General features: G+C 37.3%; 2 protein-coding genes across 9 annotated transcripts; both read left to right on the top strand.

The window, feature by feature from the left end:
• The first annotated feature begins 1,545 nt into the window (after nt 1–1,545).
• On the top strand, nt 1,546–15,681 carry LOC115632447 (transient receptor potential cation channel subfamily A member 1). 4 transcript variants are annotated; one of them, XM_030529594.1, is made up of 17 exons: nt 1,546–1,683; nt 2,156–2,324; nt 3,311–3,489; nt 6,530–6,686; nt 6,777–6,867; nt 6,957–7,152; nt 7,766–7,873; nt 9,237–9,425; nt 10,311–11,120; nt 11,846–12,160; nt 12,296–12,406; nt 13,534–13,754; nt 13,808–14,168; nt 14,375–14,491; nt 14,558–14,720; nt 14,781–15,053; nt 15,106–15,681. In XM_030529594.1, the coding sequence occupies exons 1-17, from the start codon at nt 1,546–1,548 to the stop codon at nt 15,399–15,401; spliced, it is 3,894 nt and encodes a 1,297-aa protein (XP_030385454.1). In that variant the 3' UTR covers nt 15,402–15,681. The 4 variants fall into 4 exon arrangements, with proteins under 4 accessions (XP_030385454.1, XP_030385455.1, XP_030385456.1 ...); XM_030529595.1 differs by lacking the exons at nt 3,311–3,489; nt 12,296–12,406 and adding an exon at nt 12,758–12,865 and having other exon boundaries at nt 2,156–2,314; nt 15,106–15,401; XM_030529596.1 differs by lacking the exon at nt 3,311–3,489 and having other exon boundaries at nt 2,156–2,314; nt 15,106–15,401.
• A 911-nt stretch (nt 15,682–16,592) lies between these two features.
• On the top strand, nt 16,593–24,175 carry LOC115632116 (zinc finger protein on ecdysone puffs). Of its 5 annotated transcripts, none has more exons than XM_030529114.1 (5): nt 16,601–16,739; nt 17,641–17,757; nt 17,860–18,238; nt 20,678–20,901; nt 22,268–24,175. In XM_030529114.1, exons 2-5 carry the CDS (start codon nt 17,750–17,752, stop codon nt 23,787–23,789), a joined length of 2,133 nt encoding a protein of 710 aa, XP_030384974.1. In that variant the 5' UTR covers nt 16,601–16,739; nt 17,641–17,749; the 3' UTR covers nt 23,790–24,175. The 5 variants fall into 5 exon arrangements, with proteins under 5 accessions (XP_030384976.1, XP_030384978.1, XP_030384974.1 ...); XM_030529115.1 differs by having other exon boundaries at nt 16,602–16,739; nt 22,271–24,175; XM_030529116.1 differs by lacking the exon at nt 17,641–17,757 and having other exon boundaries at nt 16,593–16,739.
• The last annotated feature ends 546 nt before the right edge of the window (nt 24,176–24,721 follow it).

Raw genomic sequence — 24,721 nt, 5'->3', positions numbered from 1 at the left:
TTTTATTATAAAATCTTTATTTATTCAATTATATTTAATTATATTCAATTATGCAGCAACATGTGCATACTCTGAATCCATACTATGCTGTGTGAACCTAGAGTGCCATTACCTGACTGTCAAGACTGATGTTCACTACACAAAATAAAAAAGAATTATCTGTGTAGAAGAATCTTCTTTTTAACAATAATTGGAAAGAATAGTAAACTTCTTAAGCTCTCTTTGAACAATTACCTCTCAGATAATTTTTATTTAAATGAAAATTAATTTCTAGGTGTGTTGAACTAGTTAGCTGCTTTTTATAACACAAATATCTGTCATCTACTCTCCTTAACTAAAAGCACTGTTAGTCAGAGAAAGCCAACAAGTCTCAGAACGCTGCTTGCAATTAATACCATCTTGAATAGCAAACATGAAAATACATTGAATTGACTGGCATTAGCAATTGTTAGCTTTTAATGTATGATGAAAGAAGTCGAGCTTAATTTTTAAAGGGTCACAAAAATATATTTTCATGCAATATTCTGACTCAAATTTCGCCAACTCATTGTTCATATGCCCAACCCATTGAATAAACAGTTGGGCACACATACTTACGCAAATTGGACTTCCACACATCAATAATCTATGCATACACGGGTCGAAACAAAAACTGTATTGGCCGCCAAAGCAAATGGTTAGATGGTTGGAGCCCTCAAATATTCATTAGGAAAATGCACGCCTCGAAGTATGCAATGAGAATTGAGGCCTCATAAAGCGACATTTGAACAGATTCAGACGTGAAAGTAGCAGATAAGGATCCAATATGTGTAATTTCATTAGCGCGAAACCCAAAGTCACAAAGCTGGGCAACTTTCGGGTCGCTGATTTGCGTACAGTTGCCGTCGAGCTGTGAGACACGGCGGTTGAGAACCCGTTTCAACATGAAGCTGGCAAAGGCGGACGAGTAAGTAGCAGAGTTCCTGTCTATCCTGACCCAAATGCATTGACAAAATGCTAGGCGTGTCTCGCCAGAGCCATCGCTAAGCTGACACAATGCGCTCAGTTTGTTGACAGCAACAAAGTGCCTGCTAATTAGCTATCGTCATTTAATGTGGTTTCGAAAAACCCGTCAGTGTCCTGTGGGAGCTGGTGAAAATAAAAAATGACAAACGGTCGTTAACATCCTGACACTGCAAGCGGCTGGGTCCGCTTCATGTGTTGCCAGTATTTGGCAAATGACCAGTTGTAATTCAAAGCTCCAACTGCAAGCACTTTTGAGTGCTCAAGCAAATGAGTATACTCGAGTACAGTTGACTCAATCTGTCACATGACTATTGTGTTATCTCAATTTCACGCCAACTAAACGCTTAGGCCAATCAATAACCAATTAGTCAGCGATTAGTGCATAGGAAAATAGATAAACGCTCGCAGCAATTGTGAAATACTAACCCAATCATGTATAACAGTCGCGACTCGCGACCCTTTAGCATAACAACAACAGCAGCAGTAGCAGCAAAAGCGGCAGCAGCAGCTACCGGTGACACAATCCGGATCAACGACACCATGCCCAAGTTCTGGAACAGTGTCTATAATGCAGAGTGTAGCGCTCTCACCCCGCCCGATCTGATGGAGGCCCAGCAACCAAAGTTGTTGCCGAATTCCCTAAAACGTCGCAGTGGCAGCAGCAATCGCAATAGCAAGGTAAACGTCTCTTAAGAACTCTTTAAAATACATACGTTATATATTTGTAGATGATTTAAGACTTGTACATATAGTACACACAATTACCACAATCTTAAGCAAATAAGGGGTCCTCCCAATTCTGTCAAATGTTGTTGCACGTATTGCTTCTTATGTACTTGTAGATTTATTCAAAACAAAAGTATTCAAAACTTAATTGCTTGCTAATGGATATATCTATTGAAGGTCTTAGACTCAATATAATCAATATAAACATGTCTTTCTGTCCGTTCAGATGAACACGGAACCATTTCAGTTTAAAAAGTGTTAATTATAGTCTTTAATCTAGTATAAGCATTACTGTTTCGATTATAATTCGGAAGAAATTAAAAAAAAAATTATTACAAAAAATTCCCTAATTGCTAGTTTTAGATGAATTAAAAAAAAATATATAATCGTTATTACTTAAAAACCTGTTTGCACGTCATTGCAGTATTGGATATTTTCGATGATAATCGAACGCAGTACCGGTCCCAAGCGAGTAGAAATTGGCAGCGAGGATGCCGAGACCCCGTTGGAGGCCATTTTGCCAGCAGAGGCTGACATTGAACAGGTTTGCCTGTTGCGTGACAGTCCATATAGGATATTGCGGGTAAGCATTTGTTTCTCTACTTCTATATATGCCTGTCAATTGGTAAGTAATTTGCTAAATTGATGAGTGCATGAATGCAAATGGAATTGAGTGTCATCTTTGCCAGGGGTCGAGTAGTTTCTACGCATGCAGTTCAAACAAAATCAAGCAGTTCAATGGCCATTTGGCCGCTTAGCATTTGTATGAAAATTAAATAGAGAATTAGCCGGAACACGGAACAGAAGAAAACATCAATAATGGAAGGCAAAACTACTAAAGTACGTATAAATATGTACATATGTATGTACATATATATCAAAATATGAGCGCAGCACGCAACAAGTTTTGTTGACATTTGCGCACAGCAGCAGCAAAAACAAGAAAAAACAAAAACAAAAAAAAAAACAAATCTATCGAGAAGAGCGAAATTGAAACAAAATGAAAATTGACTAGCAAATTGAGTGAAACTCACCACGCGCATCGGTAATCCTAGCCGCAAGGCACGCACGCACGCACGCACGCACGCAAGTGGCTGCTATAAAAACGAAGGATGCTTCGTCCGAGATTTCAGTCTTGCGGCAGTTCTGCTGCGAACAATACGAGAAAAGTTAAAGCGAAACCTTGCGTGGAGTGTTGAGTTAACACAAATATTTAAATATTTTTAGCAAAATTCAAAACGCCCATATTCGGCTATTTTACAAATGAAATTAAATTAAAATTAATTGATATCTGCGGAAAACAATTTTTTGAAATGCAAAATCAGTAATAATAGCTCTCATATATGTGCAAAAATTTAACAAACAAAATCGATCTCAAATGCTGCATTGCAAATGCTTGGACATTAATGACCAAAACAGTCCCATGCTAGCCAACTAAGAACTTGTGATGACCAAAATAAACGAGATAACAAGCAGAGAATAAATTCAAGTATTTGGCATATGTGTTAATGCATAAAATTGATAAACAAAAAACAGGAGCCAACATAGTAGTTGCCATTGGCGATGATGTGTGACAAAGTGGAAACAAAAGATACACCAATCCGGGAGGTGGTCATCAGTCCATTGCGTTATTTGATTAGTGGCTGTGCCCGCGGTGCCGAATTGACGGCCATGGCGCCACTGAATCTGCCCAACAAATGGGCACGAATCCTGCGCATGTCGTCCACGCCAAAGATACAAATTGATGAATTCCTACAGGTAAAAAAAATGACAAAACATATTCAAGTGCACACACCAATTGGGTTGGGGTTGGTATGTGGGGCAAACATCAAATTAGCTCTGAGTGCAACAAAAAGTCGGGCCGTTAACTTTTTAAGTGCAGCTCCATTAAAATTTTTGGTATGGGAGGCGTACATACGAGCGTCAGTTTAACCAACTCTGCTCCAACTGCTTTTCTCTAATTTCTTTAGTAGGGTCAAGTCTTCTTCAATTGAATGTCCACGTACTGCATTCAACTTGGCTTTATCTGCCCAAAACAACAACCAAAGAGACCACTTAATTTGTCTCTTCAAAAAAGTTGCTATCGTTCAGTTTATTGACACACGAATGTGATTTCTTTCGAACTGGTAGACGTATCACTTTATGGACATGTCATAAAATAGACAAAACTATTTGTGATTTATTTATTGACATTTTGTGTCAAGCTGTTCATAAAGCACACATCCGTTTCGCATTAAATGGCAATATTATCAAGATATTAGGCATTTTTAAATTTGTTTTGAATTAATAATTAAACAGCGTTTATTAAATTTTTACATTAATTAGCAAAATACAGCAAGCAATTAAGTAATAAAAATGAACTGGTTGCTCAAAGCCAGTAACAATCTATTCAGCATTAGATTTTAATTTACAAATCAGTACCTGTAACTAGAAAGTGTAGAAAACAGCCTTTGAGACTCAACTGTGAGTATTGACTAGTCTGATAATAAAATTAAATTTTAAAGACCAATGTTAAAGAGCAATAGTTACAAGAGATGGTACATAAAACAATAAAAACTATGAGCTTTTCAAAAGATTTGTTGCAGTTAATTAAATTCTTCTTGATGCCTCCTGAAATTCGAAAACCTTACGACCATAACCTTGACTTTATACTGTTACTGTTACTAATAGTATCCCGAAACTAATACTTTAAACAGTACGTGAGTATTAGACCATATCGAAAATTGAAAAATCGAAACAAATAGTTAAGTTGTTTGAAGTAAAAATCTAACGAATTATTTGTCACAAAAAAACCGAAATCTTTTCCAATATTTGGAAAAAAACATAACCGCGTCGGTACTTTATTGGTAACCTTCTCTCTTGCTTAAAATTCTATTCAATTAAGTAAAGACATTACAAATAGTACAATGCCGTTATACAAGTATATATCATTTGTTATTATGGTACCCAAAAATCAGAATTAAAATTTTTTAGGAGATGTTACATGTTTGAATGATTTAATTAATTTTCTATTGTAAATGTATTTGCTACCAGAAACTTGTTTCCTTTTCAAAGGTTTCCAGAACGAATGCCTCTCTTAAAGTTAAATTTAATGTAGTCTTATAATAAAAATTTTCTACATTTATCTGTAAGCTAGTAAAGAATATGACATTGTTGAGTACGCTGAACCCTAATGTGTGCTGCTTTGAGTAAAACGACTCAACATACTTATGCTTTTTATTGCACTTGCCTTTAAAGTGTTTTCAATGAAACTGCCCCTATGATTATGCAGACCCAGACACAATGTGAATGCTCATAAAGAAAATGCATACTTTGCTATACGAGTATGTCAAACAGAAAGTTTTGGTATGTAAAAAGGCAGAATGGGTAAATCAATTTCTTGTGAGGAAAAACAAACAACGATTAATCTTAAATTTGTTTGACTAGCCGCGGAATTTTTCTGCGGCACGGGTCGTATGCGTTATACTTCTTTATCTAAAGAGTCATAACTTATATAGTACTCAGTGTTGTCCACTTAAACTCAATTTAATATGCTGCACTGACACAATAACACAAACCAATAAAATGGCGAGCAATCAAGTCGAGTTGCCAAGACACTCGCATTTCGATTAAAAATCTATCTTTTAAGATTGTTCCTACTACTGTCGTTTCCTTTTTCGCGTAACATTGCGTGCTTTCTTCAATTTGTCGCAGAATTTTGATTAAACATGAGTGCTGGCCGTCGACAATGTGAATGAAACGACCAATGGGAAGTGCACGTGTATTTCCGGTTCTCCACCACCGCTTGGGGAAGTGCAGCATGAAAAACTTCACTAAACTTTTAGTAATTTCTTTGAGCTTGTTTGTGTTTAAGTTTGTCTTTGGATTTTCACACACCATTTGAGTGGCACTTTGCAGCGAATTTTTACTTAACAAAGTAAATATAATAAATATTCACTATGAGAGTATAGTAGCTATCATTTAACATAAACAACAGGTAGCTAAAAAAAAGAAAATGTTTGCGATTAGAAAAATTTTTACTAACAAAGAAATGCTTCAGATACTAGTATACTATGTCGTACACACAGCATACTTGTAATTATTTATATTAAAATTCTGTGGTGTGTTAAAATATAAAATGGGTTAGCATTTCAGGGTCCGTTCAAAATATATTCATGTCTCATTATTATTTAGAATCAAATAATAACGAAGTAAATTTCAAAATATTATTTTGTACATTTCAAAATATTTTATGTTATGTTGGTAATCCAAATAAATGCATACAATTTATTGTATTTATTAACTTTTAATTAATTCGTTTTTTTTTATCTATATGCAACAATACATAAAATTACATTTTATATTATTTCCTGTATGTGTGTTATTTATATTAATTTGTTGTCGTATTGCATATTTTTAAATTTATTATTACTCATTACTGAAGCTCAAAAAATAGAGGCACACAATTTCTTATTAACAGTCAATAGAAGTAAAATTCAACATATGTATGTATATGGTTTGCGGTTCGAGTTAAAGCAAACTCAAATCTACATGAGTAGAGGAAATTGTTCCGAGCAACAATATAATATAATAGTCAGTAAACGATGATTTCGAGAATAAATCAATATAGGCTGCTGTTCCAAATAGTGTTTATAGTTTTCGTTTTCGTTTTCGGCTCTAATTTTATATTAATTTAAATAAAATAAGACATTGAATTTTGAGAAAATTTATACTCAAGAAGGTTCTACTGTAGAAATTGTCGGGTAAACTAATTTAACTTGTGCAACTATCTTTCGTTCCATACACCTGTGCGTGTCAGGCGGCCGAGTCTGGAAACTTGGATGATTTCAAGCGTTTGTTCATGGCAGATAATACACGCATAGCTCTGAAGGATGGCAAGGGCCGTACAGCTTCACATCAGGCAGCGGCCAGGAATCGTGTCAACATTCTGCGCTATATACGCGACCAAAATGGCGGTAAGTTGTATAAGGCTATGAAAGAGAGTGGCCAGCCGTTTAATTAGCTGTGACCTTATCTACTTTTTAAACACTTCAATTAACTTGCAGACTTTAATGCAAAGGATAATGCAGGCAACACTCCGCTTCACATTGCTGTGGAATGTGATGCCTACGATGCTTTGGATTATTTGCTGTCCATGTAAGTGGATGCTCTGATTGGCAGTCATCCAAACTGTCTGCTACCTACGACTTATTCTTAACGCTTAACGCATTTGATTCCATTTACAGACCAGTAGACACTAGCATTCTCAACGAAAAGAAGCAAGCACCAGTGCATTTGGCCACTGAGCTGAATAAAGTGAAGTCCCTGCGAGTCATGGGTCAGTATCGCAATGTTATCGACATCCAACAGGGTGGCGAGCATGGACGCACAGCTCTACACTTGGCGGCTATTTATGACCACGAGGAGTGCGCCCGTATCCTGGTAAGTGGTGTGAGTGCGCACAAATTGTACATATAACTATTTTCCTTCTAGAGACTGAAATAGATATCACATAGAACTAGTCGGCTCAACTTAATCATGCACAATTGATAAACTTTATTGAGACAATCTATTCGATGTGCATTTTGTATTTGAATTTTGATAGCGAACACAAACACTTTACCATTAATCAACGACATTACGATGCATACAAACACACACACACACACACACACAAGCACACATTCACCCTACATACATATACAACAATATGCTAGTCTAATTTATCATAGAAAGCATAACAAAAAAGGTTTGTACACCAACAATAATCCTATTTGCCTGCGCACGAAAGTATGCTTTAATATTTCAAGCAACACAAACTGCTGTCAAGTGCCGCCTGGTATTTAGCCTCCTCTCTCGCTCTCACTTGTGTGTTTAGTGTTTGTGCGATTGGGTAATCGTGTGTGTATGTGCGTGTGTGTGTGTGTGTGTGTGTGTGTAGCGTTTGGTAATAAATGTATGTTTATATTGTTCCAATAAGAAGGTTATGTTAAAAAATAGCACTTTATTGTTTAAGCAACCAAAAATCATGTAATGTGTGCGTCGTATCTTGCAGATTACTGAGTTCGATGCATGCCCCCGTAGACCTTGCAACAACGGTTATTATCCCATTCACGAAGCGGCTAAAAATGCCAGCTCTAAGACAATGGAGGTTTTCTTTCAGGCAAGTACTGCATGTCCCTGCAATAAATCAAAGTGTTGAGTCATTCAATGCAAGATTCACTTTTTTCTTAAATGCATAGTTAACTTTCCACCATAAAATGCATTTGTCTTTGATGTCATATACTGGTGAGCTTGACCATTATATGCCACCCAGCGCTTATTCGCTTTATTTGATTTTCTGTTGACGTAATGACTTGTCTTATCTTGCCTTTGGTTACATTTTGTTGAACTTGCATTGAGCTGACCATTTTTTCCTTCCTTTTTTGTTTTTCTTTTTAAAATCGCGTATACGTAGCGCTGTGTCCGCCCAGAGCATTCAACTTGCGCAACTTGCGTTAAAGAAGTCAATTGTAAAAAATATCAAATTTAAGTGCGTACCCTTGCCTTGATAATCAATAAACGCCAAAGGTGTATAAACTTAGATAATTTACACAAAAGAGTGTGCCCCGAGTAACATTACAGTTGGAAGAAAGCTCTCGAAATTTCTAAGCAATTTCCGAAAGTGATTTTTTGTTGCACCGTACCCTAAGAGATCGGTTATATTGTCTAAGTTCCTCTTTTAGCTTTAAGTCCGCCAGTTTGTTTTTAAATTACGCTCAAATGTTTTTTATTAACATTGTTATAGCATTAAGCAAATATTGTTTGGTAGCTTTAGAGTTACTAAAGACTGGTAAACCATATATATATATATATAAGCATGAAATATATTGAAAAATAATAAATAAAATAAAAGCTAGAAATATATCTAATTACACTTTTATGTGTTATAAGCTCCTTTTTTTCTTTTTTAAATATTGAGCGCGTTTTAACAAACTCCTAAGGTCATGGCCAATGCTTCTAATATCCGTATTTCAGTTTTAAGATTAATTCATGCATTTATGTTAGTTTAGTTTTGCCTGCAGACACATAGTTTAAAAGTATTGATTAATAATACGGCAAATTCTTAATTCCGAATTCTTTCAACCGAATCACACTTAGACATGGTTAAATGAACTTTTTATGCCTAAATGAAAGTGTCTTTAAATTTTATTTAAATCTTTTGTAGAAATGTCTGCTGAAAATCTGAAATCAACTTATATTTTGAATTCTGAACATGCCTGAAACTTTTATTTCCAGATTTCAATTATAAGTTGTGATACGCATTTATAATTTTGGCATGAATATACAAAGCATCGCATTTAAGCCCAATAGCTTTGTAACTGTATTTTAAAATAGAATAGATTTTAGCGCACCCTAGCAATGAACAGCTACTACTACCAGTCGCCAGCAAAATACAACAACCGGCCAACCAGCAATCACAGCAAAAGTGCTAAAATGACATGCTTGTTTAATCATTTTCCTTTTCATTTTCTCACGCTGCACAGTGGGGCGAACAACGCGGCTGCACACGCGAGGAAATGATATCGTTTTACGATTCAGAAGGCAATGTGCCCTTGCATTCCGCCGTGCACGGCGGCGACATCAAGGCAGTGGAATTGTGCCTCAAGTCTGGCGCAAAGATATCAACACAGCAACATGATCTTTCGACACCCGTACACTTGGCTTGTGCACAGGTAAGTGATAAATGCCTAGGGGTATGTTTGGGTCAGTAGGGGGGGATGGTTGGGCGACTCATTCGGCACATAAGTGAAGTGCAAATAGCGCCCAAGTGCTTGTGTGTTTGCTGCTGACACTTTTGGGTGTGAAAACCTTCGTGACTTTAATTTGACAAATTCTTATGCAAATTTCGACACGACGAACGTGACTTTTCTGAGCAGTGGAGGAGCTGCCACGACGTCGCAAGCAAATACCAAAACAAAGATGAAATAAAATATGTTATTTTCCTTGCCACTGTGTCAATAGAGAGTCAACAGTGTGGCCTCCTAAAGCCAAATTTATTAATAATATTTTTATAAAATTATAAAACATTTCAGTAATTAAGTCAAAGCTCTTTCAAAAACATGGCCTCAAACTTTTTGAGTGAACTTAAAGCAACATAACTGCAGGAAATATAAATGAAGTGATTTATTTAACTGAGGTTTTATATTTAAAGGAAAATTTTGTTTTTAAGTTTTAAATTTTTGGCTTTTATTTAATATTTTATTTATTAATGGAAATATTTTGTAAAATTAGGTACAATACAATTTATTAAACACATAATTATCTTCTTTTTATTATTAATGGAGTCCAATAATTGTTGTCCTCCTCCCTAAAGCTTTTTATGATAAGTAGATATTTGCATTTGTCTTTTATTAAATAGAATACGAGCAAATAAATATTTATTAAGTTTAATGAACTTATTATATCATTTATGCAGGAAATCCCAAAAACAAAACGTATATTGTATGCGGAAGTGAATTATTTGTGACACAAAGAAGCACTAAGAGAAATTAATTTTAAAGAAGTTGGACTGTAGCGTATACATTCCTATATCTTTTTTATCCTCAATGTACTTTCAGGGTGCTATTGAAATTGTTAAACTGATGTTTGAAATGCAACCGCTGGAGAAACGGATTTGTCTGAGCTGCACGGATGTTCAGAAAATGACGCCCCTGCATTGCGCCTCCATGTTCGATCACCCCGACATTGTTGAATATTTGGTTAGCGAGGGCGCCGACATCAATGCCCTAGATAAGGAGCATCGCTCTCCACTGCTTCTGGCAGCCTCGCGCAGTGGCTGGAAGACGGTGCATCTGTTGATTCGTTTGGGCGCCTGCATTAGTGTAAAGGATGCGGCAGCGCGTAATGTGTTGCACTTCGTCATCATGAATGGCGGTCGTCTGACCGATTTTGCCGAGCAAGTGTCCAGCTGTCAGACCCAACAGCAGTTACAACTGCTACTGAATGAGAAGGACAACACAGGATGTTCGCCACTGCACTATGCCAGTCGGGATGGTCACATTCGCTCCCTGGAGAATCTTATTCGTCTGGGCGCTTGCATTAATCTGAAGAACAACAACAACGAGAGTCCCCTGCACTTTGCAGCACGCTATGGTCGTTATAATACAGTACGTCAGCTGCTCGATTCGGAAAAGGGTTCGTTCATCATCAACGAGAGCGATGGCATGGGCATGACGCCATTACACATTGCCTCACAGCAAGGACATACTCGTGTGGTGCAGCTTCTATTGAATCGAGGCGCACTCTTGCATCGCGATCACACTGGACGCAATCCGCTCCAGCTGGCGGCCATGTCCGGCTACACCGAGACCATCGAGCTGCTGCATTCTGTGCACTCGCATCTGTTGGATCAGGTGGACAAGGATGGCGTAAGTACCGAGTTTAAATTCAGCTCCAGTTCTCTTTCAGAATCTTAAGTAATGGTAAGAAGTTTCTATTACCTAAATGGAGGTTTGAACCAAATAAAGCTACGGTCAGACATGCAAATAATTGGCATCAACATTTTGGAAGCTAGGAAAAGTAATTTCCGAATTAATTTGTAAAAACACAAAGCTTTATCTTACCTAAACTTACAATTTGAAAATGATTTTAATTTAGATATGAATATAATCATGAAATTCGACATATTTATGTCAAATTATTTGCCAAATTATGGTCAAATTATTGACAATATTTTATTTAAAATGTGTTTTTCAAGTGGGGATGCATTATTTTATAGTACATACTTTTATTTAAAATCTGAAATTGAAGTTAAAAGATTTCAGTAACAGTCTCTTGTTGCTTATTTATTTATTAAATGCCATGCTTTTGTCTATTTAATTTGTGATATATATTTTATAAAGTACCAAATATGAATATCTAAACTTAAGAGTTTTAAGTATTGTTTAAATAAACCAGTTTTTAAGCCAGGAAGTTTCGAGTGCATATGGCTCCGAACTTTTTGAAAACATGTGTATATAGTTATTGGTTTATTTTTAAATAAGTTTCCGTCTCATCGAATATTCCGTAATATTTTGATTAAACTTATAACCATGTTGGCCTACTTAGTACCTAAGCATAAAAACCAATTTTCTACCACTTCTCATTACGATAGAACACTGCCCTACACCTGGCCACCATGGAGAACAAGCCGCATGCTATTTCGGTTCTCATGTCCATGGGTTGCAAGCTGCTGTACAATGTGTTGGACATGAGCGCCATCGATTATGCTATTTACTACAAGTATCCGGAGGCGGCTTTGGCCATGGTCACACATGAGGAGCGAGCCAATGAGGTAATGGCTCTGCGTTCCGATAAACATCCTTGCGTTACTTTAGCACTGATTGCCTCGATGCCCAAGGTTTTCGAGGCAGTGCAGGATAAGTGTATTAGCAAAGCCAACTGCAAGAAGGATTCGAAGAGCTTTTACGTAAGTCGTTCCATTGGCAAACATTCGACATCCAGATTTCACTTTCCCACTTTCTCATTAACTTTCATACATTATTGACTTTTTAAGGAATGGTTTCTTAACGCAAGCTCTTTTCTTCAACAACTCAAACTCTAGATTAAATACTCATTTGCATTTTTGCAATGCCCCTTTATGTTTGCTAAGCTCGATGATAAAACCGGAGAGCCGATTATGACATCTAATCCCACCCCATTGCCAGCATTGAATGTAAGCAGCAAAGCAAGATTGCATGCTTCTGAGTGTTTATAAATATATATATATACATACATAATTTTTAATTTCTACTATATGTTAAATAATTTAAAATTCAAGTTAATTTGCCTATCCAAACTATACTCGTAGATAGCCACTGCTATCCTAAACTTAACAGCAATTAATAGCTTTCGGGGTACATTATAAACAATAATGTAACTACTACACACATACTAACGCCAGAACCTATTTCCTTACACAATCTCAACGCGCCCATTCATACATACATACATCTCAACCTCAGCATCACTCACACTCACATACCAAGCCCGATTTTAACAAGTTTATAAACGAACAAATATCTAGATCAAATATTCATTTCGGCCATTCCAAAAATCGCCTGAACAAATTGAGGAAAAACGTAAAGAATTCAATGATCCGAAATGGCGTCCAGCGCCATTGGCTGTGGTGAATGTGAGTTGAAAATAGTACTAATATTATAAATAGATACTCTGGCGATCAAATAAATACACACCAACATGACAACAAATATTGCTGCAGAAGACATTCTTAGTACCAAGCAACATAAATTTCCAGAACTACTTGTAGTTCATTATTATTTTGAAAATTTATTCAATTTTCTATAAACAGGGATGATTTCGTCGATTTTGTAAATGAATGGCGCAATAAATGTTTTAAAATAATTGGAAGTTTATCACAGAAAGTGAAAATGCTCGCCCAAATAATGTCCAAGCATTTCAATGGTAAATAATTTAAAAACATCTAAATATATATATTTTAATCGGAAGGCGCTTTTATAGTATGACCACATTTTAATTTATTAGCAACTCTAGAAACCAATGATGTGCTCCATTTTGCGGAATGGGTCAAAGATATAGTAAATGCTTTCCTGCAGCAATACAGGTTGATCTATTCATTTGATTCGGAGTGTGTACAAAGAGCTTAAAACTAATTTTCACTACAGAGATCGCAAACTGTGTAAACGTCCAAAGGCTGTGCTGAATAAACAATTTTGCTTAATGTATTATGCTTTTTGTTTCGTATTGTATTAGAAACTGCATGTTATAGTATATGAATATCATCTTGGATCATTGCCACTAATCTGTTTTTATCTTGCTCAGACAATGGTGACCCATGGTCGTGTGGAGCTGCTCGCCCATCCGCTCAGCCAGAAGTATCTACAAATGAAATGGAACTCGTACGGAAAATATTTTCACCTGGCTAATCTCCTGATTTACTCAATATTCTTGGTCTTCGTCACCATCTATTCGTCGCTAATGATGAATAACATCGAGATGCGCCCAGGCGCAAATAAGACCATCGGTCACTATGGAGAGAAGGGGTAAGTAGTGGGATCATATTGCAAGCCTTAATGTTGTATATTGTTTCTTTCAGATATAAGGAGCTCATCTACAATCTATCTAAGAACCCTTCAATGGCTGAAGAAATACATCTGGAGTTGTCGGCGGAACGTTTGAATCGGTCCACGGGCATTCTCGTCTGCGCTGTCATCATTGTGGTCTACATTTTGCTCAATTCAATGCGCGAAATTATTCAAATTTATCAACAACGTCTGCATTATTTGGTCGAAACCGTCAATTTGATATCCTGGGTGCTATACCTATCCGCACTGGTTATGATAGCTCCGGCTTTTAAAGTGGATGGCAGCATCAATACCATACACTATTCGGCGGCCTCCATTGCGGTGTTTCTTTCGTGGTTCAGACTTTTGCTCTTTCTTCAGCGTTTCGATCAAGTTCGTAATCTTTTATAATACAAATTAAATATATATTGGAAAATTTTGAGTTCCCTAGTCAGTCTAGCAAATAATTAGTTAAAGCAAGCGGAATTTAAAAACATTCTGTTTGATAAATATTCACCTTGAGATTTCAATAAAAGAACTTCACATTTCTTTTATTGAAATCGAACATCCAATTCTTAAAAAAACTTGTATATTTTCAGGTCGGGATCTATGTAGTTATGTTTTTGGAGATCTTGCAAACACTCATCAAAGTGTTACTAGTATTCTCTATTTTGATCATAGCATTTGGACTGGCATTCTATATACTGCTTTCGAAGGTAAGCTATCAACATAAACTGTGTTCGAGTTGAAATGAAGCTGAGCAAAAGTCGAAATATTTTTAGATAATTGATCCCCAGCCCAATCATTTGTCATTCTCAAACATACCAATGTCCTTATTGCGAACATTCTCGATGATGCTGGGAGAGTTGGACTTCGTAGGCACCTATGTCAACACCTATTACCGCGATCAATTGAAAGTGCCCATGACTTCGTTCTTGATACTAAGTAATTAGATCTTTATGGGTCAAGTCCACTTGGCATAATATTAATAATGCATGTTTACAGGCGTTTTCATGATCTTAATGCCCATTCTCCTGATGAATCTGCTTATCGGTTTGGCCGTTGGAGACATCGAATCGGTGCGCCGCAACGCGCAGCTCAAACGTCTGGCCATGCAGGTGGTCCTCCACACTGAGTTGGAGCGCAAGCTCCCACATGTCTGGCTGCAAAGGGTGGATAAAATGGAACTCATTGAATATCCCAACGACACAAAGTGCAAGCTTGGCTTTCTCGATTTTATACTGCGCAAATGGTTCTCGAATCCTTTCACTGAAGACTGTAGGTATTATCAATAGCTTCTTGGTATTGAATACTGACTCTGTCCTTGTAGCCGCCATGGATGTCATAGCGTTTGACAACAACGACGATTACATAAATGCAGAGCTGGAGCGACAGCGCCGCAAGTTGCGAGACATTAGTCGCATGTTGGAGCAACAACATCAACTGGTCCGCCTTATAGTGCAGAAGATGGAGATTAAAACCGAGGCCGACGATGTGGACGAGGGCATCTCGCCGAATGACTTACGTTCCGTTGTAGGCATTGGATCGGCGGGCAGCAATCGCTGGAACTCGCCCCGCATACGCAACAAATTGCGAGCGGCGTTGAGCTTCAACAAGAGCATGTAGGCTTTAAGGATGGCCAAGAGCAGGTCACAGAGAATTATTTACTTTTAGCTGCTAATATTAGTGCACTTTTCTATATTAGCGCAAATTTTAATATTTACAAAACACCCAATACATATATATACATACATATATGGATACAAATATACGTATATACAAGGTATTTCCCAAAGAAGTAGCTATGATTAACTAGAATGTGCATATAGTATGTTGGTCACTATTCACGACCTGTTTTTGTGTGAGTTCCTTAAAGGATTTCCTGACGAATTTATTGGCAAATGAAATGAAAGAGTATTTTTATTTAGATGAGCTGCTATTGCCTTGCCGATCTAAATACGATATTATTTTAAAACAAAACACTTATATACAAAGTCTACGTCAATTGTCATTTATGTGTGTTTTAAATGTCTACAGAATAAAATAAAAATAATCAAACTATGTATTTTTTTTTTTTTTTCAAACGACGCCTTTCTGTTTGATTCTCAGTACTTGAATACTGAGAATGTGTTTGGTATTCGAAAAATAAAAGCAAATTGAGTCTATGTAGAAAAAGGACTCTAATGTAAATAAAGTGGGGCTTTGTCAAACAGAAGTAGTTCACTGCATATAAAATACATAAATAAGTATCTACATATGTATGTTTGTATGTACATACAGCCATTTGATCAAGTTCATACATTTGCCAATTTATAATCTTTAGGTTAACCAAGTATTTAGGAATCTGATAGTTGGCAATAAATATTCGGACTGTCGTGTGGAAGTTTAATTCCTAACATATGAAAAACGAAGTAATTTTAATTAAAGAAACATAGAAAATACGCTTGGAAGAGGTACGACAAGAAATTTAAAATTAAAATCCTGTTAAATTCGTACATATTTTCAGCTATATCGGTGTTCAAAGTAATTATAACGTTGCTTCTGAAGTAATTCTATCGCCTCAGGAAATGGATAGATTTAATTGCGTTTTAATTCTGTTTTATTGTTTGAAGATCATTTTTACTTAATTCTTCTATAAATCGCGGTTAATAGTCAAAACCGACAACATCTGTTTGGCCAGCAATTAATCGATAACTGCACAGTGATGGACAACGTATGGAATTGTTGTAGCCATCTGGCGGTAAAACGTTGTAACTAACACTCTTTGCGAGAACTTTTATGCTATCGCCTCACAGTCGATGTCAATTTATTCGATTTCCAGCTCTAGCATTGTTCGGACGTCGTGCGGAGTTAATTTTTCACAGAACGGCCATTTTGGATTTCCAGACATTAATAATAGAATAGCTGTTAAACAAGTCATAAATTGTGCATTAATCTGCAAATTGACCACTGCAGCAGCCGCACGTAAGTGTTTTGTCCAATTTATTGTATCTGTTTGCACTCTGCATGTGTTTGGGTCGGTGGTGTGTAGTCAGTGAAAAGAAAAAATGTGTGTGTATCCGTCAGAATTTTGCAGCAACCGGGAATAGTGGGGCTGACATTAAATATTGATTTTATTGCTGTGCTGTGAAAACGTGAAAGTTAAAAGGATCTACCGTGTGAGTTTGTTTTATTGCGCATTATATAACGTACTTATGAACGTTTGGTAGGTTTTTATAGACAGTGGTGGGTCAGTAAAAAGTACAGTTTGAATAACAAAGTGCTAAGCATTTAGCTGTAGATTAGTACCGATTATGTTGCCTTGAATTAAAGTCAAATACGCCTGCAAGTGTGAAATTAATTAAAACATCTTTTCTTTGCGGCCGGTTTTTCTTTGAGTCATGCAAATTAAAGGGGTGCTCCAGTGGACCGGCCCCAGTAACCATCTATGTATACATACAAGCATACATGCAAACAAACTGACGCCATCTTGTTTTTCTTGCACACAAACATACATGTGCTGGGTTTTGTTTTTATGACTTGGCAGCTCTGTCACTGTTTTAGCCGGTTTTATTGCCATTAAACGGTCAAGTATAAACCACAAACCAGTTTAATGAACTCAGTTGGTGTTAGCGCTAAAATTGTCCTCATTTTTCGCTGTGTGTAATTGTTTCAATTGTAAACAGGTAGCCCAATTGGCTAAACCTATTTCATTCGCACTTTTTGTGTGTACAGGTAATATGTATACTACCTTTCCGCTCACACCCGGACAACTTTATTAACCAAGTACGAGTCCCTATATCTACTTACTAATTTTCCCTGAACTAATCCCGACTAGGTTAAGTGCTTCATTCATAATTGTATGTTTGTGCCGTTTTATTTTCAGCTCAAAATATATTCCAAATTATTTGCTTAGCTTAATCGCTTCATAATACACCCGCTAGCACATAAATTCACATCCCAAATTTCCCCACAAAACAACAAATATAAAAGTTATGGTCAGGTATGCTGCAAGTTCCATAATGCATGCACTTTGTTAAATGTGTGCGATTGAAATGCATCTTTTTGTGTTTTAACTCAATGTACGACCTTTTACCCTTTGCAGCGTTAAGGTCAACGGCAACTCTCAACAACAGCATCAGCATAAATCATCACATTTTAATAACGGTAACAATCTAAAGGCAAACATGGCCTTCCGTGGAAATCAGAATCGTAATCGAAACTTCGGAGGTGGCAACAACTATGTTGGCCAAATGGGTGCTAGCCGCATGGGCGGCATTAACATGTCGCCTTGGGAGTCTCAAAATCCCGGCGGCGGCCAGTTTGGCAACAACATGCGTCAGGGCGGTGGCCAAATGAATGCCCAAGCCATCAATCTGGCTAATAATCTGCTGAACAATCTATTTAGAAATCAAAACCCACCCTCTTTGCTGGACTTGCCACGCGGTGGGGGCATGGGAAATCGCAATCAGCGAGGTGGACCGGTATGTATATGAAGTTCAATTAACGGCTCCTAATTGTAAGATTGTTGAATACCTTTAATTTTGTTTATAATGCGTTTGTTTTTTACGTCTTCTGAAGCAATTCGTAGTACGCGAATTGAATTTCTGTGAAGGAGTTTGGAAACATTAGAACATTGAAAGAATTTGTATTCCCAATTGTCTGCTTTCATATAAATTCGGTAATTTTATAATATGATGAGGCATGTCTAGACGAAATCTACATAGCCTTGCAAACAAGACTCCATAAAGACATTTACAATTGACACATCTAATGAGAAATATAATAATTGTTTCTGAATATATAATCCAAAGTCCCCTACTTCATTATAATAATACCAGCGAAAAGGATAGTGAAAAAAATGTGGATTCAATGTTTTCATACACTGATCAGCCTAAATACGTGAAATGTGTCATAATATGCTAAGAGATTTTTAAATTGTTCCTGCGACCACCACCTCCACAGAAGTTTCAAAAAGCCAATTGTTATTATTTTTTATTGAATTAAGACAAACATTTTTATAAGCTGTTGCTTTGCCAAACGTAGTTATTGCTTTCCCTTTTGGTAACTAAACGATAGTAGTGAACTGAAAAACGAAGCGAAGAAATTTGACATCTGCGTGTAGCTTTGAAATTAATTTCGGAAAGAAGCCAAAAGACCAAAATACATATTGTAAAATAATTGTGCCTTATGTTATAGAGGATTATTTAGTACAAAACGCATTTATCCATTTTAAATGCAAATTTTTGTTTTCATTTGGTAAACTAATCTAAAGTGCACAAAACGAATTTCGTTGAATGCAATTATTTTGAAAATTTTATGATTGTACCTATAAATAAAGTACCGCCAACATTTTTTCCATTTAACGATGAAAAGAGTATGACAATGATGATGATGTTACAGATAATTAAAGTACGTAACTACTTATGCATATTTCTCTTACTATATGTATTTAAGCGTTTAATTACAATTTACAAATACTTTTATAAAAACCTACAACAAATCCAAGCTCTTGGATTTTCTTCACAAATCACAAATTTTCTAATTTACAAATATTTATTTTTATTCTCTTCTACACGAAACCAATTTACGAAAATTCGATTGTTTGCATATACAATACAAACTTTTAAAACGCAAACCGAATTTGAATCGCATGCATTTCTAAAATGCCAATATGCCGATTGACGATCGATGGGTTGTGTCATCCTCCTCCTCTGGTGGTGCACTCTGCTGCGGGCATGTGTTTGTTGTTGTTGTGTTCATTCGGCATCGTTGTTGAAAATGTTGTTGCGTTTTTGCCGTCGCGTTGTTGCTGCTGCGCTCCGCGATCAACTTTTGTGTTGCTACATTTGTTGTTGTCCGTCCCTGGGCACAATGTTTATGCAATTTATTACGTTTAAACATTTATTATTATTATTTGTATTGTTAAAATGCATAAAACAATGAATTTGAAAACTATAAATAATAAAATGTTAAATGCGGCGCAATTTTTCAACCACGGCACTCACGTCAAACGCACAAACCAACAAAAATAATAAAAATAAATAAAACAAACAACAATTCAAAATGCTGCAAACACACACACAAACGTCAAAAACATGCGCTGAAATGAACCATGATACTATTATCTATATATAAATATATGTATATATATATATATATGCGACGATTGCCACTGATTGATTGTGAATATACCGCTTGATTGAACTCTTCTTATATCTGCTCTGCTCTAAAACGAAACCGATCCGATCTGGTACTGGTACTGATTGATGGTGCAACTACTGCTACTTCCAAAAACCAAAACTAATAATGTATCGCCAACAATATAAACTAAACGCCACTCTTCTTCGACGTTCCTGCTCTGATCGAAAAAAATCAAATATTCAAACATTTATTGCCTGTTTCAAAACTAACACCAAAATGCCACGCGCCGCCACGCCAACGACTTGACTTCAACAACTACCACTACCCCGTCGACTGATTGTGCGGCCGCCCAAACGCCGATTACCATTAACCTATATCTATCTATATATTTATATATGTATGCTTACTGAACAATTTTAAATTCGGAAACCGTTCTCGTATTTAAATAATGCAACTCTGTTGTCGTTTTGAAAATGTATACAAATTTTGCGCACAACTCTCATTGAATGTCATAAAAATCTAAATCGAAAATATCGAAATCCCAACACACACTTTTAAATAATTACCCCCAACATTGTAAATGGTTGAATGCAACCATATTGACTCTTCTATAAATGTCATAATATCTTATAATTATGTTGTACATGATGGACTATATTTCATGACACGTGTGGTTTTATCAACAACTGCAAAATTATGCGCATTTCATATCACGAATATTGTTGTATCGGATTACATTCGTTTATACTTAAATTTAAATTAAATAACATAAACAAAAGATGGTAAATCGCGGGGGCGGTGCCGGCAATCGTCTCAATAATCGTCGTGGCCAAGGAGGTTTCCAAAATCGTGGCGCTGCTGGTGGTCCCAAGCCCCCCCAAAAGCAGGGTGGTGGCGGCATTCGTAAGCAGAATGCTTTTGATCGTGCCAAGAAACTTTTGGCTAAAAATGCCAACAATAATAAAAAGAAGGAAAATACTCCTGGCGAAAAGAAAACTGAGAGGTAAGAGTACAAATAAAAACCAAACTACAACATACCAACAACCAAAAAAATTGCGAAAAATTGTCTCAACAAATTTTTCACATATTCAAATCCAAAAAAAAAAAACAAATTACTTTTATATAAATTTTCTCAATTTAATGTTTAAAAAAAAATCGTTACTATTTAAGTATTTACATGAATGATATTTTTGAATTACAAACAACTTTTTCTACTTCATCCGATAAAATCTATAACAAATAATGCCCCCAATTTCAAAATGATGGTATAGATGCTTGCAATTGCTGTTGTCCAGAACTCTAGACATCTAGACAGACTCCCTCTGACTTGTACTTTTAAAGCTTTTCGAATGTGTTTCGGGCTGGGTCGGGCCGCCTCACTTTCCTTCCCTGATTCGGGCGGGTAAAGAAACATATTTAGTTGTACCATTTTTGTATTATTCCTTTACACATTTTCGTTTTGCATAGCGCATTTAGTTTATTTTATTTTACTCCTTAAGTTTATATCACCTACACATACTCGTACTTAGTATTATGTATTCATCGTGACAATCGGGCTTAAGTTATACTCGTATTGCATAGTATTATATATTACATTATTTCCGCTAGAGAACACGCACGTTTCGCAGGCAAATGGCGAATCAAATATATAGTTCTGTTAGATGTTCGTAAATGCAGGGCCCGTCTGTAAAAAATTATGCATTTAGTAGATTTACTTATTCTCTTTTCTATCCCCAACTTTTTAGAGGATCAATTATTCGATAAACCCTATAAACGAACTATACGCGATTTCATTTCTTTAACAAATGTTTTATTTTGAAGTGTTTAAAAAAAAAAATGTTAAATCTGTTAACTATGTTGTAGTTCAAGGAATATACTATATATACTTATTTTATAATAGTCTTTTCGAAATCGAGAACGTTATAAAAGTTTGTCATCTATTGCCGTTTCTAGAATAGAATTGAGTTTATGGTTTGCTGACTTTGACTTCGAAACGTGCGCTGCTTCACATATTCGATTTTGTTCATTTTTCTAAATAGATTTACACATTGCATAAGCAAAGCATGTTCTAAAAATTGCATCTATATACAATTTTGGGGCATGCTGCTGCTCATTTCAACAACAACAAAAATGAATAAAAAGATATATTCGATCTGCATCACCCAATTCATCAGCCTATACCAAAATCATCATAATTACTGCATCACCTTTACTGTTCCTATCATTAGAACTGTTCCCATTGTGACTGTTCCCTATACCGCCGTTCTGTAAACACAGTCACAAATCTCGTGCGTGAGCTTAGGAAGAATATTAAACTAATGCTTAAATTTCTCATTCTCTTCACCAATTAATTGTCGGATCCCTGACAGCAGCAAGGAGTCTCCGTACGCTAGTGTACCCAATGATATGTTCTATTGCCATCTGTGCAAGAAGCACATGTGGGATGCCACCTCGTTCGAGAACCATATTAAGGGTCGCACTCATCTGATGATGCGCGAGGGCATTGAGGAGAGCTACCGTCTAAAGGCCAACATGATACGTCAGGAGGCCAAGATCGCCGAACAGCTGAAGTCCATTGAGTTTGATCGCTTGAAGCGTATGGGCAAGAGCAAGCAGCGCCAGTTGGACTACTGCACGATGTGCGATCTCAACTTCCACGGTCATATTTCGACCCATCGCAAGTCCGAGGGACATTTGCAGTTGAAGAAGTTCCTGCACCCCAAGTGCATTGAGTGCACTAAGGAGTTCGCCACGCGCATCGATTACGACACCCATTTGCTGTCGGCCGATCACTTGATCAAGGCCGCCGAGAGCAACACCAAGGTGGGCGAGCGCAAGCGCCAGACTTTGCCCATCAGCACTGAAGAGGAGGAGACCAGGGACTTGCGCCCACCACAGAAGCGCAAGAAGAAGCCTGCGAAGAAAGAGGGAGATGCGGCTGAAGCTAAGAAAGAAGGCGAAGAGGGTGCTGAGGGCGAAGAAGCCGAAGCCGAGGGGGATGAGACCAAGGAGGGTGAAGAGGCGGCTGATGAAACCAAGGAGGGTGAGGACATCAACGAGAGCCAAGAGGAAGAAGAGGTCGCACTACCCATCGATCCCGAGGACTGCATTTTAGACTTCATCGATGGCGATGAGATCCCCAGCGAGGTCGATACCCGTTTACCCAAATACAATTGGCAGCGTGCCGTTGGTGCCGGTCTCATCTCCAAACTGGAGTGTTATGAATGCGCCGTGTGCGGCAAATTCTTCGACACGGAAGTTACTGCTGAGATTCATTCACGCACTGCTACGCATCATCGTAACTTCTTGAAGTTCATCAATGAGAAGTCCAGCGATACCAAGATCGCACAGAAGCGCGCCGCCGCCGCTTTGGAGGAGAATGAGCGCAAGAGAATTAAGTTGGAGGAGACCGAAGCTCCAGCCGCTGAAGGCGGTGAGGGTGGTGATGAGGCTGGCGAGGGCGCCGAAGGCGAACTGTACGATCCATCAGAGGCCACCGGTGATGACGACGACGTCGAGATGGTTGAGAACGGCGAAGGCGAAGATGAGGCTGGCGACGAAGACGCTGGCAATGAGGACAATGCCGAAGAGCTTGATGGCCAGGATGACGATGTAGTCGAGGTTACGCCCGATCCACAGCCGGAGCCCACACCTGCTCCAGCACCAACTCCTGCTCCAGTGGCAACTCCTGCCAAACCTGAACCAGCCAAGACACCGGCTAAGGCTGCTCCCGCAGCTGCCACGACTCCTGCTCCAGCTGCTACTCCAACCGCAGCCACACCCGACCCCTCACCCTCTCCGGCCAAGAAGCCGGCACCTACACGCGCCGCCGCAACTCCGAAGGCCACGCCGCAGCGCAACCGCGCACGCGGCCGTTATAATCGCTATTAGGCTGCAGTCTACCTAAGCACATAATATAAAGTAATAATTAACAATATTTAATTACTATATTTGCACTTACTGCATATTCAATGAAATATTTCCATTTTTTAAAGAAATCTATTCTACCAGCAAGTCATCCAAATTTAATTACATGTTTGTTTGGTTCTTTTTTTTTTGACAATTTAGAAACATTTTGCATAAACTTTCCAGAATCACGTACTATATTCATTGCTGTACACAACACGAATTGACAGCTGCAAAGACAAACAAAAATACATTTGATTGATTCTACTAACACGACAGAGGAGTCCATATTTAAGAATAAAATAATATTCAAATTACCATATTTATGACTTCAAATGAATAAACAAAAATTATAGCTGTAAACAAACAAACCTATAATTGTTAAATCAATGGGGGCAGCCAAAGCTTGTAATTTTGGAAATCAATTAGAGAACTACCTATATATGTATGTACTTGTATGCAATTGTTCTATAGGTTGGTAGAACTTCAACAATGTCCGCTTTGAGGGCAATAGGGCCAGCATTCCGTCACAAGTGTTTTGAAGAGGTATAAGAAATCCAACAGTCTGCTGATAACGCTTCCCAATTCGCTTATTTGCTTACTTCGGAATTCTAAAATCAGAAATCATAATCTGTTATCAGTACAGTATATGCTGCACATACTATAATTATAATGCTGGCTTTATGTGGTGTGTAAGTCTGAATTGGGAAACCAACCCGGACTTAGTTTAATTTTCAATGGTACATAAAATGGGTCAAATTTACACGATTGCATCTCAATTCGTAATGGATCCATTGCATCTCCCAAAATTTCGGATATCAATATTATGGATTAATCGCCTTCATAAGAGATATCTATTGATTGATTGATGATTTCTAAAATTTGTTCCAATATCCTTTTAACGCAATAGGACAAAG

The sequence above is a fragment of the Scaptodrosophila lebanonensis genome, unplaced genomic scaffold (assembly GCF_003285725.1).
Source record: "Scaptodrosophila lebanonensis strain 11010-0011.00,11010-0021.00 unplaced genomic scaffold, SlebRS2 tig00001415-arrow-pilon, whole genome shotgun sequence".
Taxonomy (NCBI): domain Eukaryota; kingdom Metazoa; phylum Arthropoda; class Insecta; order Diptera; family Drosophilidae; genus Scaptodrosophila; species Scaptodrosophila lebanonensis.
The sequence above is the reverse complement of the archived record's forward strand: the minus strand, read 5'-3'. Positions and strand labels throughout refer to the sequence as shown.

Bases quoted from the DNA above. Each gene is read 5' to 3' on its own strand.
- LOC115632447 (XM_030529594.1), top strand. From the start codon at position 1,546: ATGCCCAAGTTCTGGAACAGTGTCTATAATGCAGAGTGTAGCGCTCTC. The intron at 12,407-13,533 runs GTAAGCAGCAAA...TATCTTGCTCAG, and splicing joins CCCCATTGCCAGCATTGAAT to ACAATGGTGACCCATGGTCG. The intron at 14,492-14,557 runs GTAAGCTATCAA...AAATATTTTTAG, and splicing joins TCTATATACTGCTTTCGAAG to ATAATTGATCCCCAGCCCAA.
- LOC115632116 (XM_030529114.1), top strand. The intron at 18,239-20,677 runs GTATGTATATGA...CATAAACAAAAG, and splicing joins GCAATCAGCGAGGTGGACCG to ATGGTAAATCGCGGGGGCGG. The intron at 20,902-22,267 runs GTAAGAGTACAA...GATCCCTGACAG, and splicing joins GGCGAAAAGAAAACTGAGAG to CAGCAAGGAGTCTCCGTACG.